This window comes from Budorcas taxicolor, chromosome 12 (genome assembly GCF_023091745.1).
Source record: "Budorcas taxicolor isolate Tak-1 chromosome 12, Takin1.1, whole genome shotgun sequence".
Lineage (NCBI taxonomy): Eukaryota > Metazoa > Chordata > Mammalia > Artiodactyla > Bovidae > Budorcas > Budorcas taxicolor.
Window position 1 is genome coordinate 69,399,233 of NC_068921.1, and position 27,350 is coordinate 69,426,582.

At 39.9% G+C, this 27,350-nt stretch overlaps 1 protein-coding gene across 2 annotated transcripts in view; it reads right to left on the minus strand.

Annotated features, from left to right (window-relative positions):
• Positions 1 to 27,350, minus strand: part of ABCC4 (ATP binding cassette subfamily C member 4) — a 186,706-nt gene that overhangs the window by 71,104 nt on the left and 88,252 nt on the right. For both annotated transcript variants that reach the window (XM_052650310.1, XM_052650309.1), the window contains 5 exons: positions 25,507 to 25,716; positions 24,134 to 24,274; positions 23,213 to 23,250; positions 22,743 to 22,837; positions 20,868 to 21,014 (listed from right to left, as the gene is read on the minus strand). In XM_052650310.1, coding sequence (XP_052506270.1) covers positions 20,868 to 21,014; positions 22,743 to 22,837; positions 23,213 to 23,250; positions 24,134 to 24,274; positions 25,507 to 25,716 — 631 coding nt within the window. The remainder of the gene's footprint in view (positions 1 to 20,867; positions 21,015 to 22,742; positions 22,838 to 23,212; positions 23,251 to 24,133; positions 24,275 to 25,506; positions 25,717 to 27,350) is intronic.

Below are 27,350 nucleotides of genomic sequence, written 5' to 3' on the forward strand. Positions count from 1 at the left end.
TTCTTTGCCACTGAACCCGCAGGAAAGCACCATTTAAGAAATGAGAATGCCCCCAAATTCCCAATCTACCCCACTACGAGGTTCCACAACGTGACAGACCTTTCGAAAGCCAGAAAGGTGTACGATCAGTCCTCTCACCAACCAGACCCTACCAATCTCAGGACAGAGTCGAAAGCCTTCCCAGCCTGGCCTGGTTCTGCTCCCTCCATCCTGCCCACAGTGACACAACTCCAGACAGGCAGCCTTCCCTCCCTGGTTTCCAGGTCCCATGTCCTTAACCCCAACTCATTCTCTGCACTGTCCTGTCATCCAACAGCAGCCTCTCCTGAAATCTGCTCAGGTCTCCGGGCACACGCTGAGCATCTTTGGCCCTATACAGCCAATCACAGCTTCTTCCACAATTACTAATGTATCCAGCAGAAAACACACAAGTTTGGATGACACCATGCATGATTTGAGAAATACGTATGGAGCCCTTATCACAACAGATGGATTAAAAAAAAAAAAAAGATGCATAGTGCTTATAGATTGGCACTAAAGAAGAGATAGTATGTGAATCTTATTATGAGAACTGAGGGCAATGTTGAGGCAGGTTGACACTGACCACCCAAAGGACTGATGAAAGAGGATGTGACAGGTGGGTTTGGGGACACAGGGACAGTCATCGGTCAAATTCAAAAGAAGAGGAATGCTACACCTTCTTTACGCTGCAGCTGCAACACTGACAGGAGCTTGTCCCTGTGACAAAAACATGATGGCTAGGCAGAGAGATACCTCCAGCTCCAGGAATCCCGCCCCCTGCCTCCCTAGCCGCTCCCTCTCCCAACAGTGCCTGAACAACGCAACTAGTCTAAGGACTGCCTGGCACCTCATTTGCACCCGCTACATGAGGTCATGTGCTCCCAGAGACAAGTCTCATGTATATGGTGCCTGTCTGCCTCCGTCTCATGGAGAACAAGATCTATGGAAATTGTTTAAACTCAACAAAGAAAAGAGGACTTAGAACGCCTGTCATTCTAAGTTCCTTCCGAGCAGCTTCAAGATATTTAAAGTCCAAAGGTTGCATTCAATTGTGATTCCCCACTTAGATTGTAGCCAACTTCTCAACTCGGTAGCTGTTCTAAAAGGGAAAGATTTTGGTGCCAAGCCTCTGAGGGGTTAATCACATCTATACAAACATGTGCTTCCGCAATTGGCACAGCATCCCCTGGAGTGAAGCTGGCAACAATCCAGATGGAAAACTCCATGCTGACATCCTCGCCTCTAGCGCTCATTCTGATCTGCTCTACAATCCACCAGCAAAGCTGAATTCTCTATCGCCTCAATTATTCCCGCTCCCCCTCTTTCCTGATGCCACTCTGAATGGTTCTGCTACCTCAGTCTGCCTCGGGCTCTCCTTTCAAAGTGTCTCCTCTCGGTGAAGTCAGCCACTAAAAAACTCAGACGTCAAAACCAGCCCAGTGCCCTCTCACCAGCTCAGGGCGCTCTGCCCAGCCCTCAGGATGGATACACCCTCAGGCTCTGCCTTTCCTCCATTCTCTGATCTCCTTCAGAAGAAAGGGCAGACTACAGATCTTCTACAGCCTCAAAGGAGAGGCAACAAAACTAGTCTAAGGACAGGCTACAGATGGCCAAAGAATTTGCAGGTGTAGTAAAACCTGATGAGAAACTGAACCTTTCCTCGCTGCACAAGTGAACAATATGAACAGCAAACCCTCTCAGTAATCCGGGCTACCAAAGACTGCCACAGAGTACTGTCCACTAAAGTTGGTATACATTTATTCATGCCAGTGTTCAGTCACTAAGTGGTGTCCGATTCTATGACCCCTTGGACTGCAGCCCGCTAGGCTCCCCTGCCCGTAGGATTTCCTAGTCAAGAATAATGGTATGGGTTGCCATTCCCTCTTCCCTGGGGATCTTCCCAAACCAGGGATCGAAGCTGCATCTCTTGGGTCAAATAGATCCTTTTATTACCACTGAGCCACCTGGGAAGACCATACATTTCTTAAGGGACAGTCCATAGAACAAAGGTTTCTCATGCATTCTTTGAACAGAAAACTCTAGAAACTAAGGAAAGGTGAAATTTCTATGTAAGGGGGAAAAGGTTTAAAATCTATAAAGTCATCATTCCGCTGAACTTAAAAAAAAAATTCTCTATTACGAAAATCTGCAGAAGTATCAGTCTCTCATTTCTAGTAAAATCCAACTGACACATCGGCTGGAATATTCTTGGCTTGGTATTTATGGATTTCCACGGCTAATTTTCCCATACTAGTCCTTCTTTTCCATCAAAATACATATTCTGCCTGACATCCCCATAACTCTCAGGGTATGTCTGCTATTGTAACCTACACGAACAAATATTCATCTCCCAAGAGCTATACTGCACAAGCTGTTCATGCATATTAGGGGAAAATCAGGCTTCCACAGGACATCAAAGTCCTTTGAGACCAAGACCTTAAACCGTGTTCCTTAACCAGCATTCAAAACTTGGCTGCATTAAATAATGCTGGCGTGTGTTCATAATGAAGAGAAATCACTGCGGGATCCTCATCTCTTGGGGTCACAGGCCTCAGATGAAAAGTCCCATTGCCCACTGCTGACAGGTCTCCTCAGAGCTGAATAGATCCACTAGTCTCAATTCTGAAACTGCTAATATTTTCATCAGAAAGGACCAAGAGAGCTTTAATTCACCGCAACATTACAACTTGGAGGCTGCCAGGAAGGAGGCCCAAGGCCTAATGGATCTCGCCTTCAAATGCTGTGAAATAGTCATCAGAAAGTGCGTAGAGAACAGACCAAAAGAACGTTTCACTTTTCTTAGATCAAAACACATCATTCCTTATCCTTGGATTTTCTAGGATAATTTTTTTAAAAAATTCACTTTTTACCCAGGTCTTTCTTCTAGAAGCAGTCTTCACCAGTCAATTGTTTTTCCGTAACTTGTCTGTACCCTCAGTAAAGGAAAGAAAAAGTTTTGAAAGTGCAAGACTGCCCTGAAGTGCAACGTGAACATGTGAAGACAGAGAACACAAGCCCCCGACTCAGTCTTTCACTAAACTGCATATAATGGGGGAGAGGGGGCAGAATTAATGACATTTTTTGATCAATAAATCTTAGTATGTTTCTGAGTCTGGGCAGTGACCGGGGGAACCAACGACCAGGGACTGGGCCCAGGCCACTGAGTCTCTTTAGCCCTTTAACAAAGAAGATACTGGTCCAACTAATACCCAGGGAGCCTGCCAAGCCCCCAAGAGTTCAAAAATCATATTTCTGCAAAACACAAATGATACTAGAAACAGGCTTCCTAGGAACAGAGGAAACAGTGAAACTTATAGGTTATAAACCTAAGCTTATAGCAAAAAACAAAAAGGTGACTTTTAGGATTAGGTCCTATAGTTTTACTACTTGAGATAAGGAGAATAAGCAAGAGTTGAATTAGCAGAAACAAAACTCTCACTGTAAAATACTGAGCCTTATAGAGACAAAAAAAAAAAAGAAATTTCTAGACACTATTTTTCTGAAACTTTCCACAAATTTTTTCACTTCTGTATCAGGCAGTAAAACAAGTAAGAAAGCAAAGCACTAACATCACTGCCAAACTATGATGACACAGACAGTAAAACAATGAAAGAATCTCTGTCTTTCCAGTCACCATAAATTTGGTGGGTAGGGGCATGAGGATGGGGCATAAAATCGAACCAGGTGCCAAAGCCAGAATAAAAGAAAGAGAAATGGTGGTTTTAAGTGGGATTTCATACATCTATGGGATTTGATACATCTATGGCTCCCGGCTGCTCTTATCATAAACTCTAAGCTCCTGGTACTGAGGCATGTTAGTAACAGGGTTTACCTAAATAAACTAAACCAATGCGAGAAGTCACCCAGCCATCTATCGCCCTGATGTCTTTACATCTACAGAAGAGCTTCTGAAACATAGGGAGTCATGTTCTGTGGCTCTCCCTATAGAAACCTTCTCAGACCTCCATTCTTTCTACTCCACTTACTAAGTCTTCTGACCATATTATTCTCCCATTTAAAATCAACATGAGCCCAATTAAAAATAATACAACATTTCCAAAATACCCTCCTTAAAGGGAGTTTTATCTTTATGCAAATTATTAAAGACATCATGGGATGTTTAACAGCATTTCTAATATGATAGGATTAGAGAACTCTTTTACTCCCTAAGTTAGGTTAAAAAAAACAAAAACCTCACATAAAGCTGTTTTTACTCCTAGAAGGGGGTTAAATGCCAAAGAAGAGCTTACTATGATACCAAGATCCCACATATTCTCTTATAATAGCACATAATATGAATTGCAGAGCAGACATTTCCTTAACTTATAAGCAGTTATAAAATCACAAAAACTTCAGTAAGACAGAAATGCAACAGGATACAGAAATGAAACAGGAAGAGATATGTGCACTCCTGTTTCTACTGCAGTAATTAAGATATGGTAACAACTCAAAGAGTCTACCAACAGATGAATGTATGTATAGATAAATACACACACACACAGTGGAATATCATTCAGCCATGGGAAAAAAGATAATTGTGCCATTTGCAAGAACATGGATGGACTTTGAGGAAATTATGCTAAGTGAAGTCAGACATGGAAAAAGAAACACTGTGTGATAGCTCTTATATGTGGAATCTATAATTCTTAAAACCAGACAATAAAATGAGGTGTCTAAAGGTCTATATTTGCAGTTGGTCAATAAATAAGCCCTGGAGACATAACATCCAGTACAGCGATGAGACAACAAAACTGTACTAGAAACATTAAATCTGATGAGACTAGATCTTACTCATTCCCAACATGAGAATAATTATGTGATGCCACAGGTGTTAGTTACCTAATACAATCAGAGCAATCATATAGCAATATAAATGTATAAATCAATGCATCAATCAAATCAATACTTCAAACTTATACAATATTGTACCACAAATGTAACTTTTTCAGAAGTCATGACAAGGCACTAGGAGAAGTCTTAAAAATTAGGGCCAAGAGAACAGGCAAAAAAATGATCATCTAGTTTTCAGAAATAGTGATCTTCCTTGAAGATGAAATATCCACCTCCCATCCCCATGCTGGGTCTAATTCATTTTCAAATGCTAAATTCTTTTGAAAATTGACCAAAGCAAGAAGCTGATGTAAAAGCTAGATAAACAAAATGAGGAACATGAAGGTCAAAGAAATACATGAGGAACATGAAGGTCAAAGAAATACATACACACAGACACATTCAGAGACACATATCCATTTTTCATACACACTGAAATACCTGTTTGTGTGGATTATCCAGATCGTGCAAATTTTTTAAACAGTTTCTAATAACGTCCATATTCATTTCATAAGAAATTCTGTGCTAAACATAATTTCATCTCCACCAGAGAGCTGCCATTATTGGGTAATACATAATATGTCGGTATGGGTGCTGAACCTTTTGAAAATGCCCGTGGAGATTTCAGAATACATTATCTGGTTACTTCATGTGAAATTTCCAGCACGCTAGCATATAAAGATGCTTTTAAAATGTTGAGTTATGTAACTGTATGATGAGTAATGATTTGGGTCAAACTGGTTCTTCATTTTCAACTGTAGGCACCAGAGCTCTATGGTTTCCACATAAAAACCAATGGGAACAGTTAACTAGAGGATTCGGCAAGAAGGTAAGAAAAACGATGGCGGTAGAAGCAAGAGACTGCAAAAGATTTCTTGTGTTTGGTTGCTATTAAAAATGAAACAATGGAAGTACAGTATTTTAACAAGTTTAAACTGTCATATAAATTTACAACATGGCCCTGTATTGACAATACAAAGAGCAATGGTTCAAATTTATCATACTCCAGGCTGATCAATATGATAGGGAACAAGATTATACCTGCCAACAGATCAAAACTCTGTCATGCAACAGATCTCTGAAACATTAGGCGGTGTATCACAAAGACTCTGAACTTCTTACAACTTACTTTCGGTTTTCTTTTTCATTGAATTATTTCTTAGCAAATTCTGCAGGATGAAAGAACAGTTGAATTTCAGAGTTGCAAAGCCTCTCAGACGTGACTGAGGCTGAATCCCAAGACTCAGGAAAGGTAGGTGCTTACAGCTACCTGGCATCCAGGTGTTAATCAAGTAAGTACACGGTCTTCACTAAGGTCTCTCCACTCAAAACTATGCTATTTCTTTAACTACTTCAATGCCACTATACCCAGCCAGTAAGTTGTGGTATTTACATGGTTACTTTCTTAACAATAACTGGGAAATATTTATAAGAACTGAAAGTGAAAGTCGCTCAGTTGTGTCTGAGTCTTTGTGACACCATGGACTATACAGTCCATGGAAGACTCCAGGCCAGAATACTGGCGTGGGTAGCCTTTTCCTTCACCAGAGGATCTTCCCAACCCAGGGATCGAACCGCATTGCAGGCTGATTTTTTTTTACCAGCTGAGCCACAAGGGAAGCCCATTTATAAGAAAGCTGTGTTTGTTCTATTGCATTTGTTATACCTTTATCTGCAATAAATATATAATCTACATTTTTAACGATCTAATAGGCGATTCTCATTTGCATCCCATGCTACTTGCATTATTATTTTGTGCAAGAAGAAGTTGTGAAGTATCAAAATGTCCATCTGATAGAAATGCAGGAAGACTGCCTGGAATTAACTGGAGTGAACAAACCACGAAATGTTCCTAAAAACATCCCATGAATAAAATTTGAAGGCCTGACAATCTAAAACTGCCTTAGGTCAACTTTAACTTTCACATGTGAAATTTGTCATTTTTCATGCTTTTTGAAAAAGGTGAATACATTTTGACCAGTTACTGCATTTCTTAAAAAAATAAAAAATAAGTTCTTGCTGCTCCTAAGAAGTACAGCTATTCCCTGGAAGAATTACAATGTTCCATTTAAATAGAACTTATTTTATAAAACTTCAAACTGTATTTCTAATTACACAATAGACTTCTGTAATAAACTTCAGCCATATCATTTTCAAACAAACACAAAAATCCAGATGTTTGGCATTTATATGTAAACTCAGCTCCCGCTCTGAAACCAAATTAAAATGAACTCAGAAATGAAACTTAGGCCCTATGAAAACAAAAACAAAACAAGCTAACAAACAAACAAACAAAAAAAACATGCTATTGATTCTATTTTGCAGGTTATTAGTTTGATCATTTATATATTTTTCCTTGTATCTGGGAAGATACACACATCCTTTCCCACGATTTTATCACAATTAATGTATTCCCTTGGATTTTGTAGGAGGAAGAAAAAGAGAAAAAGAAAAATCACAAACTTGCATGACTTAGTCCTATGGTTCATTCCTATGAAATGAATGCTCTACATATACTAAGTCTCTTAATTCTCACACATATAAAAAAACCTTGTGACTATTATTATACAATCATCCCCAGCATGTAACAAAAAAGACTAAATCACCAGACAAAGGTCTGTCTGTGGTCAGGCTGGATTCACATTCATTCAGATTGGTTGATTCCAAAGTCTGTTCTCTTTACCACTGGGCACCTTGGGTCCCAAATTATAGTGGTCAAAACCACTAATGGAAAATAAAAGAAAACAACTCAGTGTGGTGTTGATATGTCCAACATCACTTTATTCACGGTTAATTTTCAAATCTTAAATTTCACATCTCTTACACTCTCTCTCTCTTTCTTTCACACACACACACGTGTCAATGCTGCTTAAGACAATTATGGTCCAATCCAAAGGAACTTGACTGTGCCAGCTAAATGACTGGCACAGCTCTCTGAAAGCTCAGTTCTAACATCTCCACCTACATCCCAACTCCCTGTCCATTAAGAGCTTTAAATTTTCTACTGGTGACACAGTTCTCTCATCTGACATCAAATGAAAAACGGACAGAAGAATTAGCAGGGAGAGAAAAGATGACCTGCTGCTGCTCGGCTGGGGCTGCTAAGTCGCTTCAGTTGTGCCTGACTCTGTGCGACCCCATAGACAGCAGCCTACCAGGCTCCGCCGTCCCTGGGATTCTCCAGGCAAGTACACTGGAGTGGGTTGCCATTTCCTTCTCCAATGCATGAAAGTGAAAAGTGAAAGTGAAATTAAGTTGCTCAGTCGTGTGTGACTCTTTAGCGACCCTATGGACTGCAGCCCACCAGGCTCCTCCGTCCATGGGATTTTCCAGGCAACAGTATTGGAGTGGGATACCACTGCCTTCTCCAAAAGATGACCTATATATTTTAAAAAAAGAATACTCATTGTTTATCTAAAGCCTATAAGGTACTCACTGGGTCACCCAAAATTTCACACCCTAACCTTAGGTTAGTGACTTGGTTATAACAAGAAACAAGAGATACACCTGAAGGCTAGTATAGGAGATTAAATAGTAAAGGAGATGTGAATGGGTAGAAAATTAGATATCAAGGGGTATTAAACCACCATCACTCAAATTTTAGAAATCCCTAATGGTGACTGCAACAATGAAATTAAAAGACACTTACTCCTTGGAAGAAAAGTTATGACCAACCTAGATAGCATATTCAAAAGCAGAGACATTCCTTCGCCAACAAAGGTCCATCTAGTCAAGGCTATGGTTTTTCCAGTGGTCATGTACGGATGCGAGAGTTGGACTGTGAAGAAAGCTGAGGGTCAAAGAATTGATGCTTTCTAACTGTGGTGTTGGAGAATACTCTTGAGCGTCCCTTGGACTGCAAGGAGATCCAACCAGTCCATCCTAAAGGAGATCAGCCCTGGGTGTTCTTTGGAAGGAATGATGCTAAAGCTGAAACTCCAGTACTTTGCCCACGTCCTGCAAAGAGTTGACTCATTGGAAAAGGCTCTGATGCTGGGAGGGATCGGGGGTGGGAGGGGAAGGGGATGACAGAGGATGAGATGGCTGGATGGCATCACAGAGTCGATGGACGTCGGTCTGAGTGAACTCCAGGAGTTGGTGATAGACAGGGAGGCCTGGCGTGCTGCGATTCATGGGGTCGCAAAGAGTGAACTGAACTGAATGTAAGAGTGAAATCTACTTACCTAAAAGGCTTGACAATTTACTTAAGGAAAAAAACCCCAAAACAGCAGCTTCTCTGATAGACCACTGCCTGTCCAGATTACACAGGTGCTGCATTCTATTACCACAGCCATTTCTGTCAACAACTGTTTATTTAATCTTGAAGTCAAGGAAGAACAATTTTCTAGCAATACTGATTACTCATCATCTTGAATTATGTGTTTGTTTCCCTTCTATTTACAGGATTATGTCAAGACTAACATTTCAAAGTTGGCACCAATAAGAAATACGTCTGTCTACAGGACAACCCATTGGTGAAACTCATTAAGCCATATTTGACAACTTTTTCATTTTTATGCTAAGTAAAAAGGAAAAGAGAGTGAAGATTTATATTAGCATGAGATATAATTTTAAGATATTATTGCCACTTTATTCTCCAAAAAGGACGAATTATAGATTTATAGTTCTACCATAGGAAATAAATTTTATGAGCCCAGATCAGTCTGACAAACTTAAAAGTGAAAAAAATTCTAAAAATAATGACTCCATAGAGGGAAGCAACTATTTCTTCTTATTCTATTTTTAAATATTTGAAGCTAATGAGAAAAAAAAAGTATTCCATGATCTTGACTACATTTCCATGCAGCATTGCTGACCTAGATGGATGGAATTATTCATATACAAAAACATATTTAAGGACAAATCCACACACACTGTTCAAATATCTTTGCGTAGAACCAAAAGACATGGATGCTGTTTTTCTTACCACACCCTTAAAAATCTCTATACATTTTCATTTTATGCCTCACACAGAGTAAGGAATAAAATCAGGGACTGAGTCCAAAGAACACTTCACTGAAATATCCACTTCAAGTTCAGAGAGGAATCCTTCACTAATTATTGACTTTAACATCCTGCAAACCAGGAACTGAGGCTGAAAATCACCCAGGGCAGACACTCTGGTTTTCACTGATGTGTTATCAGCACGCCACTCTGTAGCCCTGCTCTCTCCCAACAGCAGACCTGGAGGCAGGACTTTCCCATCAGCAGAAGCATGACTGTATTTGGAGTAATAGCAGGGATAAAGGCTCTTAAACACGTGACAAGTCTAAAATAGACTTTCCAGGTGTTAAAGAGATTGAAACATTTCCCTGTGTGATACAATCTATTAAAATGCACTTGCAAAATGAAAGGAAAATATTTCCAGAACAGAGAACTTAATTTTATGATAGCTTTCCATTTAACCACAGTATTTTAATAAACTTCCACTCAATGTGTACTTTGAAGCTTGTCAGAGAGACTTTCTATCTAAATGAGGGGGAAATTTTAAACAGAATAATCCTGTCTACCAAGAAGGAAAAGAACACTCAACAGATCATAGTTAATTTCATAATAACATTACTTATGGAGAAAACATCATTGCTTATGTTCCGCCTACTGTCAAAGCATTTGTAACACACTTGTAACAAGCCCAAAGAGAGCTGTGAGTACATATTCATAAAGGGCAACACTGGCTTCCCTCTTTTTTCCCTAAAACACTTTAAGAGATGTGCATACCACCCAAGCAGTCCCTTTAGAATCATTTCCAAATTGTCAAAGAGTCTCCTTAGAAGCCAGGATCAGTCTACTGTGCGTTAGTAAGTTAGTCACCTTAAATAAAGAATCACTTACTTTTATTTCCTAACGTCCTCACATTCCCAATGGTTTGAAAACAATGCTTGTTTAAAGTTCCAGGAAAACAGTTTTTGGAAGTTTTATGAAATCAAGGATAACCAGTTCTGTGATTACCATATCATATAGAGCTATGCATGGAAGCATCAATGTTTTGTTTATATGTGGATTGAGCTCCAATCTACAGTTGTATTAAATTCTGAATCTGAATCTTTTCTTTATGGAATAATAGAATATTGGTACTAGATCTAAAAGAAAAATCAACAACACTTCACTGTCAACAATTACTTACATGAGAAAAAGGCCTAGAAGACAGTACTTTTTCTTCCAGTGTTTGAGACCACAACTGATAACCAGCAAATGAGCAATAAATGCTTGATGAGTAAAAAAGCCCCAGTGAAAAGTTAAGTGACTGGCCCAACGCTTGCAAAGCTATGTTCCCAGCAGAACTGGGACATCTTGACATCTCAGCTTCCTATCTAGTAACAGTTTAATAATCCCTACTGATTTTTTTTATGATGGATGAATTCTACCTCTTTACTTCTTAAGGGACTGTAATTTATAAGGCAAAAACTACCAGGCATCAAAATAGTTAACCCATATAAGTGCCAAGGTTCGTTTTTAAAGCACCACCAAACATATTAAGTGTTGGACAGCTTCAGTTCCATGACTGACTGGCATTAGGGGAACTTGGAAACTTGTATAGTCTGGTTTCATGAACTGCACTTTCCAAATAAACAAGGTTTATTCTTTATGCCACCAAATAACAGAAATAAAGTCCACCATATAAAAATATATTACAAGCTCAACCTTTGAAAATAAACTATAAAAATTGAATTTAATGTAAACAACAAGTGTGAAGGAAAAAACAGCTCTAATTCACTTGTAAGTCTGTAAAGTTCCACTGTTGTTTGAGATCACAGCATGGAGACTTTCGAACACATTCCTGAACCCTCTTTCTTCTATCCACTCAACAAATCCTTACTAAACAGCTAAAGTTGCCCAATCCTGGAAGTGGAGGCTTTCCCAGAAACACCATATACTCAGGAGGGCACAGCGCACAAGGCTAAGATAAGAGACAGTCAATACATAGTCACCTAAATAATACTTTACTTGTAATTGTGATAAGCATTATAAAACTGAGATTGAAAACACAACTGTGAAATAAGCATCACTGGCTCAATATTATTAATATTTGGATTTTTTCCATTTTCTTGATGGCAAATAATAATAATGTTTAAAAACTAAAGGCGAGAGGGGTGGGGAGCAGGGAAGAAACGGTAACAGAACATGAAGTCTTCAGTTAGAAAATGAAAATCAAGGGATTCCCTGGTGGCTGGATGGTAAAGAAGGAAACCTGGGTTTCCTGCGGAACACAGGTTCGATCTCTGATCTGGGAAGATCCCACATGGCTCAGAGGAACTAAGTCAGAGCAAGCAACCTGATGGGTGTGGCCCAACCATTGAGCTTGGGCTCTCCAGCCCTGGAGCCACAACTCTTGAGCCCGTACAACCTTAGTCCGAGCTCTGCAACAAGAGAAGCCACAATGAGAAGCCCGTGAACCTCAACTAGAGAAAAGCCCGTGCAGCAAGCAATGAAGACCCAGCATGACCAAAGATAAACAGATAAGTAAATACATTTTCAAAAAAAAAAACAGAAAATGAAAATCAAACTCTGCCTTAGGGTGCCACATATCAATCTTACATTAAATCTTTGAGGGGAAGGATTTGGGTCATAAAGCAGAACCACTCAGAATTTTCAATACAACAAATTGATATGCTTCTCAGTGTTTATTGATGTTGACTCTGACCTCAAAGAATTATGCCAATTTTTCTTGAAATGATGTACTGAAAAGATGAACTATGTCATAAGGGCTACTTTGTGGTATTTTCTGTTACAAACAGCTAAAGGTTGAAGTAATTGTGTGTGTGTGTGTGTGTGTGTGTGTGTGTGTGTGTGTGTGTGAGAGAGAGAGATCTGGGGGGTGGCAATAGATAGCACTATTTGAATATACTTCCTACCCATGGGTTTTTGAATTCAACCAACCATTGGTCAAAAATATTTGGAAAAAAAATTCCTGAAAGGAAAACTTGAATTTGCTTGTAAGCAATTTGAAGTATATGGGAGGATGTACAGAGGTTATATAAGTGACACTAGGCATTTTCAGACGTTGGTATCCACAGGGGTCGTGGATACCACCAAATATGTCAAGGGATAACTGTACTATTAATTCACACATCCCATAAGGTAATGGCAAATAACTGAGAACACTTATGCCAGAATCTGGAATATAACAGTGAAGTCCTGAGGCCATACATTGCCTGGCTCTGATTTAGCTGAAGGCTGAGACAATACATATATTAAAATGAAGTATGTATGTATACATACAATCTATGTATACTATAATATTAGGAAGTATTAGTGCAATCAAATAAAATGTCATCCTTATGATCCGCTGAGGTGGTGCGGTGGTTTTAAAAACCGGCCTGCAGTGGAGGAGATGAGGGTTCAATCCCTAGGTCAGAAAGATCCCCTAGAGGAACAAGTGGCTCCACACTCCGGTCTTCTTGCCTGGAGAATTCCATGGACAGAGGGCTACAGTCCATGGGGTTGCAAAGAGTCAGCCAGCACTTTGTGAATAAACAACAACAATTAGGACTAGCACTCTGAACCCAGTACGAGCTTCTCAAATCTTATTTTTTTAACATTTTATTAGAGAACTACAGTGCTTTCTCTGTTACTAAGTTATCAATATTTCCATGTATGATTATTACTGACAAAAAAATGAATGAGTAACCAGAACACTAACAGATTAAAAATGTACACCAAAATGGTGCAATATTTACCAGGAGTAGACAAGCACTATAACAATTACCTTTATAAAGATTACTGACAAAATAACAATAGCAATCAAATATATGTAACTATGTAACTATTTAAACACCTAACAAAGGCTTTTATGATACTGTGAGCAGTAACACAGCAACTCCCATAAAATATGACTTAATATCACCCTGATAAGACTTTAAGTACATACAGCAATTGTTATGTGAAAAACATATTTTCAATATGTCACAAGCCAACAGGATTTAATTACCACACCTACTTCAGACTATTATTTGCTATTTCATTCAAACCTGAAAAAATAATATTTATGTGGTCATTGAGATTCACTATGATTGATGCGATCTTTTGTGTTATTCCCCTTATAGTCACTCACATTTGTTAAAAAATAACAAGGAAAACTGAAAGGGGAAATGTGTGTTTTTGTTTTGCAACAAAGCTTTTCAGATGATGACTAACCTCTTCCTTTGAAGACAAAAAGCCTCTGTAACTAATGTACATAGAAATATGTTCTTTACTATGTGCATTAAGCAAAGAAAGGAAAGAAAAAGAGGGGGAGAGGGGAACTGAAGGACTGAAGCCAGAATTCAAAGCAACCTAGGCAAGACTGAGTCCAGGAAAGCTGTCAGAAAGTTATTATTCTTATTCTCAATTTCTTACAGCTCATCTGCTCTCAAGGAAGAAAACTCGTAGTTTCTTTAAACCATATCCACAACAGATCTCACTTGAAAGGAAACATAGCGAGTGATTTGGCATGAATGGGTGTATTACCAATTTTCCAGCATCACTACTGAATATTTATGTCGTGACGAATGATGACACTGGTGAAATATTTTAACACGAAGCCTTGCCTTGTAAATCGTCTGAACGATGTTGTGTCAAAACAACACCTACCATAAATCAGAGGTTTTAGGACCAGTATTTCTTGTTCTAACACGCTACCTGCTCAGCAGAATCACTTGTGCGAACAGGCATAGATTCATGTGCGCTAAGCAGAGCCATCTTACCGCCTAACTTATAGAGCTATAATTTAACAGGCCTATTATCGTCAAGGTAATTTTGACAGTGCTGGAATATTATCCTTGTTAAGAATATGCATTTAGCACAAACCTCAGTGGTCATTTGCACTGAATAAACAGACATGGATCCCTACAATTATTCTTCTTTTCTACCAATGACTCTTTTTCCTAGCAAGGCAACAGTCCGTTGACAAGTGAGTTTATAAATACTATAGCAAAATGGTTATTCTCAATAGTACAAAAAGCTCAGCACGTTGCTTTCAATTTACTTTCCACTACTTCATGAGTTCATCAGCAACTTGAAGTGGAGGCTAATGAGTCCCTTTCCAGATTTAAGAAACAGCAATCATTTAAACCACGACCACCCCTCCTCCTCCTTGCCCCAAACTCAATTCCTCGTTCTCGGTATTTTACATGGGTGAAATTTACAGAGCCTCATCTCCCACGCAGTCAAGTAAGAAATATTAATACTTAGGGCAATTCCAGATTTTTCATCATGGAAGATAAAATAATATGTCTTCTCTTAAACCGTAGTACTGCTGCTGCTGCTGCTGCTGTTTCTAAGTCACTTCAGTCATGTCTGACTCTGTGCGACCCCATAGACGGCAGCCCACTAGGCTCTTCTGTCCCTGGGATTCTCCAGGCAAGAATACTGGAGTGGGTTGCCATTTCCTTCTCCAATGCATGAAAGTGAAAAGTGAAAGTGAAGTTGCTCAGTCTTGCCCGACTCTTAGCAACCCCATGGACTGCTGCCTAACAGGCTCCTCCATCCATGGGATTTTCCAGGCAAGAGTACTGGAGTGGGTTGCCATTGCCTTCTCTGTTCTAAGTTACAAGTACTCCAAAACTGTAGTACTACCAGAAGAATAAAAATAACAAAAGAAATTAGTGAATTTTTTTACAGTGCATTAGCTCTAACTTAACTTCATCTACTAAAAAATATATATATATAAATTTGTACTTTTTAAACACTGAATAACTAACACACACACACACACACACAGAGCACAAAAGTCAGTCGTGTGAAACAAACATACTAGCCACAACCCAACTGACTGCATTTTCCTCAGAGAAGATACACATCTACCGACACTGTGGCTCAGTGTCTTAAAGCCAAATTAGCCAATAGAAAGGAAATCAACAAATATCTATCTGGAATCCATTACACGCAAAGCTCTAAGCCAAGTGTTTTGCCATAATAATTAGGCAGGAACAAACAGGACAACTATCTTCTCATCTTGTCTCCAAATAAAAGGGTGAAACTTTAGACACTTGATAAAGATAAAATGTTTCTGTGAACTCTGACTGCGTGGATTAAAAGTGCTTGATCATAATATCCTCCACACAACTGATCATATTCTACTCTTTAGGAATGAAAATAAAATCCAGTAAACTTGTCAGCAGCGGCCTATTTCAGTTACTAGGGTAAACCATATAAATTAAGAAATCCAAATACCATCTTTGAATTGCTAGTTATTTCAGGACAGCAAAAGAGTTTAATGTTTCAGACTTAATGAACCTCAACAATGCTTTTAAAAACTGTAACACTACAGAATACAGAGCCTCAGGCCATAAAAATAGAATTTCCAAGAAAGCTTTAGGATAAAAACAACCAGATTTTGCAGTTTAAGGTGCCCTTTATAGTATATCCCTGAAATAATGTAGATCATGCTGCCCTCTTGTGCCAGATCTAGAAAATAAAACAAATTTTGTCCTCACAAGGGAAACAAAATCTGGGTTTTTAACAGAAATCGTCTCTGAATTTCAAAATGACTTACTGTTGACTTGCGATTTGTGTTACCCGAGTATGAAGATCTGATGCAAGTCAACGTTGACTTCAGAGACAGAAAACAAAGGTTGGCTAGGAAGATGTGGACATGACAAAAAGCACAGGAACGCGGCCCTCATGCCCAAAAGGTACTATTCAAACCCAGCTGTAATCAAAACATGCAAGAAATGTCTGCTCTGGCTCCTGAAAACTTGTAGCTCTTTAATAAGCACACACAGCAAGTGGGACTTCCCTGGTGGTCAAGTGGTTAAGAATCCACCTTCCAATGCAGGGGGGCGTGGCTTCGATGCCTGATCAGGGAACTAACATCCCACATGCCACGTGGTGCAGCAAAAAAAATATTCATAAATAAGCACACATTAAAAATATATAAATATAGTCCATTCATTAAAAATATGACCTCAAAAAACACTTAATGAGGCTTCCTTGGTGGTCTAGAGGTTAAGAGTCCACCTTGCAATTCAGGGGACACTGGTTTGATCCCTGGTCCAGGAAGATCCCACATGCCTCGGAGCAACCAAGCCGTTGGCTGCGACTCCTGAGCCCAGGCTTAATAGTCTGTGCTCCATAACAACAGAAGCCACTGCAAAAAGCAGCCTGTGCAACACAAGGAAGAGGAGCTCCCACAAGCTGTAACTAGAGAAAGCCCACAAGCAGTAACAAAGACTCAGCACAGCCAAAAATAACTAAATAAATAAAATTAGTTTTTTAAAAAACTTAAGAACTAAATAAGTCAACATATAATACCATTACCGAGGGGTGTCCCAGGTGGTACCAGAAGACTTAGAAGAAGTAGGTTCGATCCCTGGGTCAGGGGAATCCCCTGGAGAAGAGCATGACAACCAACTCCAGTATTCCTGCCTGGAGAATCCCATGGACATGGGAGCCTGGCGGGTTACAGTTAATAGGGTTGCAAAGAGTCGGCCAGGACTGAAGCGACTTAGCACTCACACACCATTACCAAAATACGTCAAAGGAAGAAAGTGAAACAGAGAGATGGGTGAGATGACGGGAGGGAAAAGGAAGAGAAAAGGAAAAAATGAAACCTGGTTTTGCCATTCTAAGGCCACACACAGATAATAAAACTCCAGTAGGCAATGAAGGATCACATTATATGAACAAAGTAAAGCTTGTGCATCTAAACATACGTTCAAAATAAAAAGTAGCCACAGGAGCACTGCTGGAATGTTAAACTGTAGGCAGAGAAACCACGCACTTTCTAGGCTGACGCGTCCTTCCTTCATAGAATACGATAAATACAATGAAAGTAAGGGAACTTGCGAATTTGGTTGAGCAACTGGTGTTTTCAGCAACTTCCCATGGAACCCTGGTTCTTAGCACACCCAGTGCAGTTACAACCAGTTACTTCTCTAGTGTCTAGCAAAACTCATGAAGATCTGGGATGAAGCATCAGAATGGAAACAGAACATTTAGAGTGGGCCCACCAATGAATGAATGTACAAGGCCTTGTGACCATCCAGTTCAGGGTCATTGAGAACCCACTGGCACAAGTGGGCTTGGAGACAAGTAGAAACAAGGGAACTCTGGTGAGGTGAGTACAAATCCAGGCAGACTGGGGAAGGCGCAGACCCGATGGGCCTCTCTCTGAGTTTCCAACTTCACCATCCCAAGCCCAAAGCCCTTCCTTTCATCACTTTTCTAACTCTGGGTGGCTGTCAGGATCCTGAAATCATAGGAAATGTACTGACCCCCTAGGATATCCTGGAAAGATACACACTTCGTGATCACTACATGCTACAGGGGAAACAGAAAGAAATCAAATCACCCACAATTTTATGCTGGGAACATTGTTGAATTAAACCCAGATATTTAAGGTAACTTAGAAGTTGAGGGACTGCCTGGCAGTCCAGGGGTTGAAACTTCATCTTCCAATACAAGGGTTGTGGGTTTGATCCTTGATCAGGGAGCCAAGCAAGACCCCACATGCCAAGAAATAAAAAATCAAAACAGAAGCAAAAAGTTGAGCAAGTCAGTCTGTCTGCTGTAGAAGGGGATTTTTAAAAAAAATATTATAACTATTAGGGTCCACATAATCAATAATCTCAACTATGAGGCATAATTCTTACACATTACTTGTTTTTCCAAAGAAGAGCAAGATAAAACAAGTATAAAAAGTATAAAAAATTTTTATTCAAACAATTATTTAAAATTCATCACTTAAAATTTTTCATTAAAAAAAAGTTTTACTCTACTAACAGAGTAAATAAATACATCGTAGCTCCTAAACCTTTGGGGCAAGGCAGGCCTGTCTTTGGAGAACTATTTGGGCTTCTATTTTCTTGAAGGAATCAGGTCCTGTTAATAGTCACAGGACAGGGAGACAAGATACAACCTAGTGTGCCAGCTGCAGTAAGATGAGTGATTTGAAGATTTATGCTTGGGCCCAAATCCCTAAATAATTAATTAACCAGCATCTGGAGAAGCCTACAGGGGTTGTTCATGCTTCCAACGTTATGACTGTAATTTTCACATTAACTGAAAAGTGGAGCAACACCACAACCATAACAGCACGGACTCCTCCAATTACTTTGTCTCCACAGCTTTATAGTAAGATGAGATCTGTACAGGCCTCTGCAGCATACCATCCTGTGCTCCACCCAGTGCTTGGATGAAACATGTGCTGGATAAATCTACACAAGACGCTGTACCAACAGCCTCATTTAATCCTCACACAGTGATACAGGAAGGGCAGCAGTTATTCCCATTTCACAGGAGACGAAGTGCCCACATAGCATGTGATCATTGACTCGAAGAATCATAAGGCCCTGACTTCGATCTAAACGCTGTGAATGTACTCACCTGCATAATTCTAACAGTATCGACATTCCGGCAAGTATGGGAATAGCATCTCATTTTCCAGATAAAACTGAGACACAGAGTAACCAACATATAAGTATTAATTAAAATTTGACCATTAGTAACTAGCACCAGGATTGAACCCAGGCAGTTGGCTCCACAAACCACACTTCAAAACCAAGACCGACAACATCCTCCCTTGAGATCTGCCTGCCCAATAGATCTACCTTCCTTTGGCCTTGGTCACATGGCTAGCTGATGGCCAGGCCAAGGCTACTTCTGTCCTTTCTGTAGCCCACCTCCCTGCCTCAACAAGTCCTGTCAATCATCACCTGCAAAAACAAAGTCACCCCAGGCCTCAGCACAAGTCTAGTCAACTAGACAGAGTGAACCCATCCACTGATGAACCACCTCTTCATGGAAACATAGCTCAGGAGGCTACATTCTGAAGTAAGACAGGTTGAAGGCCTCAAGGTGGAGTAACCAAACACTGGGAAACCTCCCAGGACACGCATACTGAGAAACTTACTACTGAGCATCCACCTACTACGTATATACCACAAAGCCTCTTACATGTTACCAAAACTCCACTATAAGCTATACAGTTATTTTAATTGAAGAGGATATCTACATTAAATTAATCTTGGATGTTCATTAATTATTCATTACCATTTTAGGTAAATCTCATACTCTGGGCACAAGCCAAAGTGCTATGATCCTAGATATGCATGGGTAATGAAAGAAAAAGCCCCATAGCCTGTCTTGAGTAGAGATTCAGTGTAACAAGGTTTGAGTAGAGACCAAGCTAAAATATGTAACACCGCTTGTGTTTTAGCAACAAGCACAAACTATGTAAATATGTTTGCATTGAATGTAGAGAGGTTCATTTGCCACACGAATCAGCTCTTAAAGCATTCTGCAAAGTGAGCACACATCTATATTTTCGCACTCATACAAAAGTGGAATAAAAGTTTATATGCCCTTATATTCAGATATACCATGGTGGAACAAAAATATCAGCAAAGTTTTTTTGTACAAAATGGATCGATATGCACAGAGATTTTCTTCCAAGCAATTCAAATGTCAAAAGTAATCAGGCACTGGCAGGGAATGGATACATGTATATGTGTGGCTGAATTCCTTCACTGTTCACCTGAAATTATCACAACACTGTTAATTGGCTATTGCTAAGTCACTTCAGTCGTGTCCGACTCTGTGCAACCCCATAGATGGCAGCCCACCAAGCTCCCCCGTCCCTGGGATTCTCCAGGCAAGAACACTGGAGTGGGTTCCATTTCCTTCTCCAATGCGTGAAAGCGAAAGGTGAAAGTGAAGCTGCTCAGTCATGTCCAACTTAGCGACCCCATGGAGTGCAGCCTACCAGGCTCCTCCATCCATGGGATTTTCCAGGCAAGAGTACTGGAGTGGGGTGCCATTGCCTTCTCCGTTAATTGGCTATACCCCAATACAAAATGTTTTTGATGTTAGAAAAAATAACATTAAAAAAAGTAATCAGGCATTAAGTATGATAACAAGACATATTTACAAGTTCCTTCACTATTCACCTGAAATCATCACAACGTTGTTAACTGGCTATATCCCAATACAAAATGTTTTTGGTGCTAAAAAGAATTAAATTTAAAAAAAAGGAATCAGGTGTTAATTAAGTACGATAACAAGACACACTTACTGTTAAAATCTGGTGTCTGACTTACCTATTGGATTTCTGTCGAAGAACAGTACTGGAGCTCTCAAAATGGACTCGAACATTTGGTTGTGCAAAGTTTGTGAAGAACTAACAAGGACAAAGAATACCAACAGAGATCTGGCGATGCCAAACAGGACAGTGGATGCAGTTAACCCTGAAATAAAGAAACATCATTATTCCCAAGATCTCTGCCTTTGATTCAAGAAGGCTAAGCCATGCCAAGCAGCTTATAAAGATATTATATCCTTACCCCATCAAGTATCTGGATTCTAGAAGAGTTTAACTCATTCATGACATACATTTTAAAAAGAAGAAAACAAAAAACACTATTTTCCTCTCATTAAATATAAACTTCATGAGGGGGAAAGAAATGAAGTGTAAAATAAAATTTCATTCCAGTATTTCCTAATCCAATTATAAGTTTCAATAAAACTCAGAAGAATTTTTAAAAGTTGTTAGTCTTCTTCACATTTCAATTCTTAATAATTACAACGTCTCATAATCTAAAATGGTGAAAAGCTTTGGTATCGGCATGTTAATGAATAGGAAACAGAAGAAATACTATCATGTCCTTATAGACAAACCCAAGTAGCTTTAAAGAGTATAAAAATACCACATAAACTTGCAAGCAAAAAATCTAACTGAAGTGTAGGAAAATACAAATTATAAATATAAATGAACATCAGCATTTAAATTACATTTTGTTAATGATAGAAATGAGTACCACTATGCATATAAAAATTAGAATACCCTCCCAACATCTTTTGAACTCACAATGCTAAACAGAGGGGGGATAACTTCTGTAATAAATATTCCATTAAGTACTTTATTCCCTTCTGATGAGACACTTAAATTCTGAAATTTAAATTTCAGTATTTAAATTCTGAAAGCTATTCAAATTCCTCGGCTCCATCAACAGGCAATTGCCTTAGCCCACCATCCTATATGAGTATATAATATAAACCCCCCACCTTCCTCCTTCAAGCCCCCATAGTCCACCAATTCAGAAGGTAAATAGCTAATGGATTTAGAGTTCTTAGCAAAAGATCAACAAAATACATAGAAAATTTCAATGAGTGGGTTCTTACAAGGATAACTCACTCTATCTTTGCAGAAAGCTTGTATATTTCCTGTGTGAATATTCAAAATTTTAGATGAGGATTTCCTTTTAAAAGTATGCAATGCCACGTATATTCTAGGCACTGGTGTGAAAACAAAGAGCTGTGTTGATATTAGTAGGCAAGCCAGATGTTAAATTAATCACACAGTTATGGACATAATAACACTGTGATCTCAGGAAAGAAGAAGGCACCCTAATGCCCACACACTGGATTTCTCCCTGTTTAGCTTCTGCCTTAAGTAATTAGTAAAGCCCAAGAGATGAGCACTGTGGCGAAGGAGAGTTTGCACACCTGCGAGGCAGTAATGCTTTTATTTGGGACCCTGGCTGCCAGAGGATTTCAACCAAGGTCAATAAAAGCCAAGTTTCATTCAGAAAGAACTGCAACAATCTGAACCATAAGGTGGGGATCTGTTTCTAATCCCCTCACACATCCATAAAATGATATAAGATTTAGCTAAAGCAACCTATTAGAATAGACAATGGCCACATATTTCCAGTGGCTGATTTTCTCAATATGCAATGCTGGTTTAACTTCCAAAATCCAGTACAGAGCAAATTAAAAGTCTTCATTCAACCTCTTTTCTTCTAGCAGATTTTTAAAATAATTATTCTAATTAATTCACAGAATAAATGCGGCTGGCTCAGAAACTTAATCTGTTAAGACATTACTGAATTACTCCTGGAAGCTCTAGTTGCTCACATGGGCTCATTGTAAGCGACTCAGACTCTCGGATAATAGACCAGATGACTCAACTTTACCTGAGTAAATTCCTAAGTACCAGTTCAGATCGAGCTTCTCAGTTACATTTCCTTGTCCATTGACAGTGACATTCAGGGCACTCTGTTGATTGGCCCTAGGGAACAGGGAAGAAAAAAGATTACACGATAGATACAATTAGGTAAATACAAAAAAAAAATTATCCTTGATGTAGGAGACAGGATTTATGCTGCAAAGTGTTTCCCAGCTCACAGGGCCCTGTGTTTCTCTACCGTAAAAAAATTTCAATTTGAATCATGACTTTCAGCTCTGTGAACTGTCTGTGAGGAAGCTGCTAAGGATCACGGGAGGGTCACACGCCACCAGCAGGATCTTTACTTTTTCTTCAGGGAAACTACGTGAGAGTCAGAATAAGAGGCTGTACAAGCCCCCTCCTTCCCCACCGACTCTGTGGAAAAGCGAGGTTCGTGTAGATTTCACAACACTTTGGGTCAGACCAGGAATCACTCACCAGTATGAAAGCCACCAATCCTGCAGGACGTAGGCAACCTGGAGCAGGAAACAACAGTCATTCACACACTGACATCACTGAGCCTCACACCTCGCTCACAAGGATGGGGGATAGAAAGGCTCCAGAAAATGGAGATGGTCCTTTGGGTTCAGGTCTGTGCCAAGCCCCACACCCCAGATGACCACAGGTCAGGGGACGGCATGCTACATTTTAATATCTCTAAAAGACATTGTTTATTTCTAGAATCTGTCATGTACACACGCCACCACCAAGCTTCACTTATTTTGCTTTGCACATATAACACTCTTCAATGCAAATCCCAGTGGACTGCAAAACACAGTATTTATTTACATGTCAGGATTTTTCAAAGGATAAAAGCTTAATAGGTACTGTGGCGGCCAGTTTTCTGTGTCAGTTTGGCCATACCAGTCTCCAGTGATTCAACAAAACACTAGTTCAGATGTTCCTGTAAAGGTATTTTGTGGGTGAGGGTCACATCCATCATCAGAACTTACAGGAGGTCACCCTCAACACTGCGGTGGCCTCGTCCACTCGGTCGAAGATCTTAAGAGCAAAACCTGAGGCTTCTTGGAGGAGGAAGAAATTCTGCCTCAAGACAGCAGGTTCAGCTCCTGCCTGAGGTTCCAGCCTGCAGGCCTGCCTTTCTCATTTCAGATTTACTCAGACAGATCCCACAATCTCATGAGCCAGTTATTTGAAATAAATCTCTTAATTCACATATTAAAAAATAATAATATTACAGTAAGGTAAACACAGTATAAATAGTATTAAAAATATCAGCCTTAGGGCACAAATCAAAGTAAAAATTATTCCTTTGTACCTTATTTTATTTTTGTTTAATCAAATAAACAAGACGGTGTTTTTCCATGGAAAAAAATAAAAATAAAAATCCTTCCTTACCTGAGCTGCAAGGTTTACTAGAATGAGGAAAATGATGATAAACCAGTGAGCACCAGCTGTGAAGTAATTCTTATAAGCCTTAAAACCAACTTTTCCTTCCGAACGGGTCTCCTCAGTTAGGGTGACCTGTATATTCTCGGTCTTGGAAGGAAAGGCAGAGAGAGATAAATATTTAAATAATGAACCCTAAATCAACAATAACCTCCACTGCAAAGCTGCGGTGAAATAGACACAACTCATATGCTGGTAGGAGGGCAAGATCCTACAGAGAGAGAAGAGTGTGGAAACACTGAGACAAACCATGCGTGCATTTACCCAGCCATGCCAACTCTAGAAATCTATCAGAAAAAAGGAAATGTCATCTGCAAAATGCTACTCATTTTCAGGTGGCTTTGCTTAAATAAACAGCATGATTAACCGCACATGTACAAAATACCTGATTAAAGCATAAATGCCAATGTTTTCTCCAAAATAATACGTGAAATGATATATAAGTATCCATGTAATTTATGTGTGCCTCTCAATGACAACAGAGTGGTTCCTGAGTGTGGAACTTGACAGACTCTTGTGAATACAAGACTCTTGTGAATCAGCCAGAATCCCGGGTATGGACAATGAGAGTCTGGATACTGAGAAAACTGCTAGGTGATTTTAAAGGAGACCTAGTGCAGTTGTCTGTATCTGTCTGTAGGATTTAGAATATATTACACAGTCACATGGGCCAAAGGTTTGCTGCCTACTGTATATGCGAGATAACAACATAAAGGGGGTACCATAACCCTAACCCCGCCCCCTGAAGCCCCACCCACTAATTTGTTCTACATCTTGAAAAATAAGAAAGGAAAATAGGAACAAATTCCAAAGTGTCTGCTGTGTGTCCAGTGCTTTGCTCCTTTGTGACAGAGGTGTCCTGTCACAGACCATCTGATGATGAAGCAAAACAATGCCATCAGTCACCTGCAATGTCAGAATATTCCAACATAAAGCAAAAGCAGCTGATTTAATGAAGTCATAGCAGGCTAGGAATGAGGGATTCTGGAAATTAACCATCTGGATGAATAAGGGAAGCCGGGGTCCACCAGAGCACATACAATTAACTATGGTAACATCAAGAGTTCCCCTGTCAATACCACATACATCATGCAAGCCATAGCAGTGCAAACAGGACTTGTCTCCATCCTACACCAAAAAGGAGAAGCCGAATCAGGCTGGCTCCCTGCATGCTGTTCTAATTCTACCAATTTCATGGAACAAGGCCGTGGAAATTTGGTGTCTTCTTTGGAACAAAGAGATGTCATTAACAGAGCAGACTGAAGGTCCATGAGGCCACCAAGAGCGACAGACCCGGGCGTGCTGCAGGATGAGAAACTCACGTCTGGGCCCTCTGGAGTGGCCTCTTTCAAGGAGGGTCTGGAAGACTGTTGAGACCAAACCGAAGACTCGGAAAAGGTACGATTCCTCAGGGTGGGAGTTCCTGGAACCGGAGATGATTCAGCCTCCTCATTCTCCTTCTTTAAAAGGGAACCAAAATCTATCCCGGATTTCAGGAACTCAGTGTAAGTCCCCTTTTGCACCATTTTGCCCTAAAACAGCAATAAAGAATTTGAGAGTTTGTGGTTAAGGTGTCTAATCATTTATGATATCTATCTTCTTTGTGAATTGTACCATCTATAATTAAAAATATTCATCTTTGTTTTATTTCAAACAAATGATTTTTTAAAAATTTGAGAGGAATGGATTTTCATTTGATAATACTAACCTATCGTGCATACATGCGTGTTATGCATGCTAAAGCACTTTAACCGTGTCCAACACTATGCTACCCTATGAACTGTATAGCCCGCCAGGCTCCTCTGTCCATGGGATTCTCCAGGCAAGAATACTGGAGTGGGTTGCTTTTTCCTCCTCCAGGGGATCTTTCCCACCCAGGAATCAAACCTGTGTCTCTTATGTCTCCTGCATTGGCAGGCAGGTTCTTTACGACTAGTGCCACCTAAGAAGCTAATGGTTAAGCACTAATCAAGAGAAGTAAACCGATATTAAATTATGATGTTTGTAAGAAAATGATCCTGAGGTCTGAATTTCTGGTGGACAAATCAAGTTCAGTTCAACTAGAACAGAAGTGAGCACTGTGCTCTCTGCCAAACCCTGTGTAAGGTTTGGGAACATGAAAGAAATGTGTGCTCATGTGTTAAAGATGGAGTCCGCTGGGCACTTAGGAAAGCACGAAATACAGAATTTGGTGGGAGGATCAGCACAATCTCTTAAGACAACATGGAAAGTTAGAGAAGCCTCATGAGACAAAAAGAAAATTTTTTAAAGTCCATGGGGAGGATATTTGGGGAAAGAAATTTGTTGGCACAGAGGTGGGCACTGGCACGCCTGTGTAGGTAAGGGTCACTAGACAAGTCTCTGCTGCCCACTGCCACAGTACCACGTGTCTGACTAGGACAGGGCCTGAAGAAAATGATCCTGCACAAGAATCCAAGAGTTATGTCTTCATAGTCTTTAACACCTCCCCACAAACTCAGGAAGTTCTCGAATGAAAATTCAGTATTCCCCCAGAAAATCTACCTAAACAAGGAGGTCATAAGACCGGGATGCTCTAATTCCTTGGTATGCCACAATCAAAAACCTAAGCCAGAAGCAAAGCACTTAAATCCGAGGATAACATAGGCACAACCCATCACAAGCGGCCCATCTTCCCCAAATCAGGCAACTGCTTAAGCTACAGCCAGTCTACTCATCTTCTTGGAACACTGTGTGACACACCATTGCAGTGTCCCTCATTTACAAAGTTACATAAAATAAGCTGCAGAGGATTTCTTCTTTTTCACCATGTGAAACAAAACTCAGCTGATTCACTCAGTGGTGAACAAAATATGAGGAAAAAATCCCAGGATGCAAAACAAAACAAAGGAGGGCAGCTCTGGTTAAGGCAAGTCAGGTGGCCCAGCATCCTGGGTAGGACCCCCCCCTCTCTGGGAGAAACCCAGTGAAGCCTTTGGGGACCATTTAATACTGCAGAACAAGGAAACGATTCAGGATATACTGTATATCTTGTCCTCACCTGGGAGACAAACTGCATCTACCTTATTTAGGGAAAGCTGCATACAACTTTCTACTTAGTAAGATGCATTCAGAAACACTAGTGGCACAAAGACAGCAATTTTACTCAACAACCAAGTATTAACACTTCCGGGGGGCAGCCATCCCC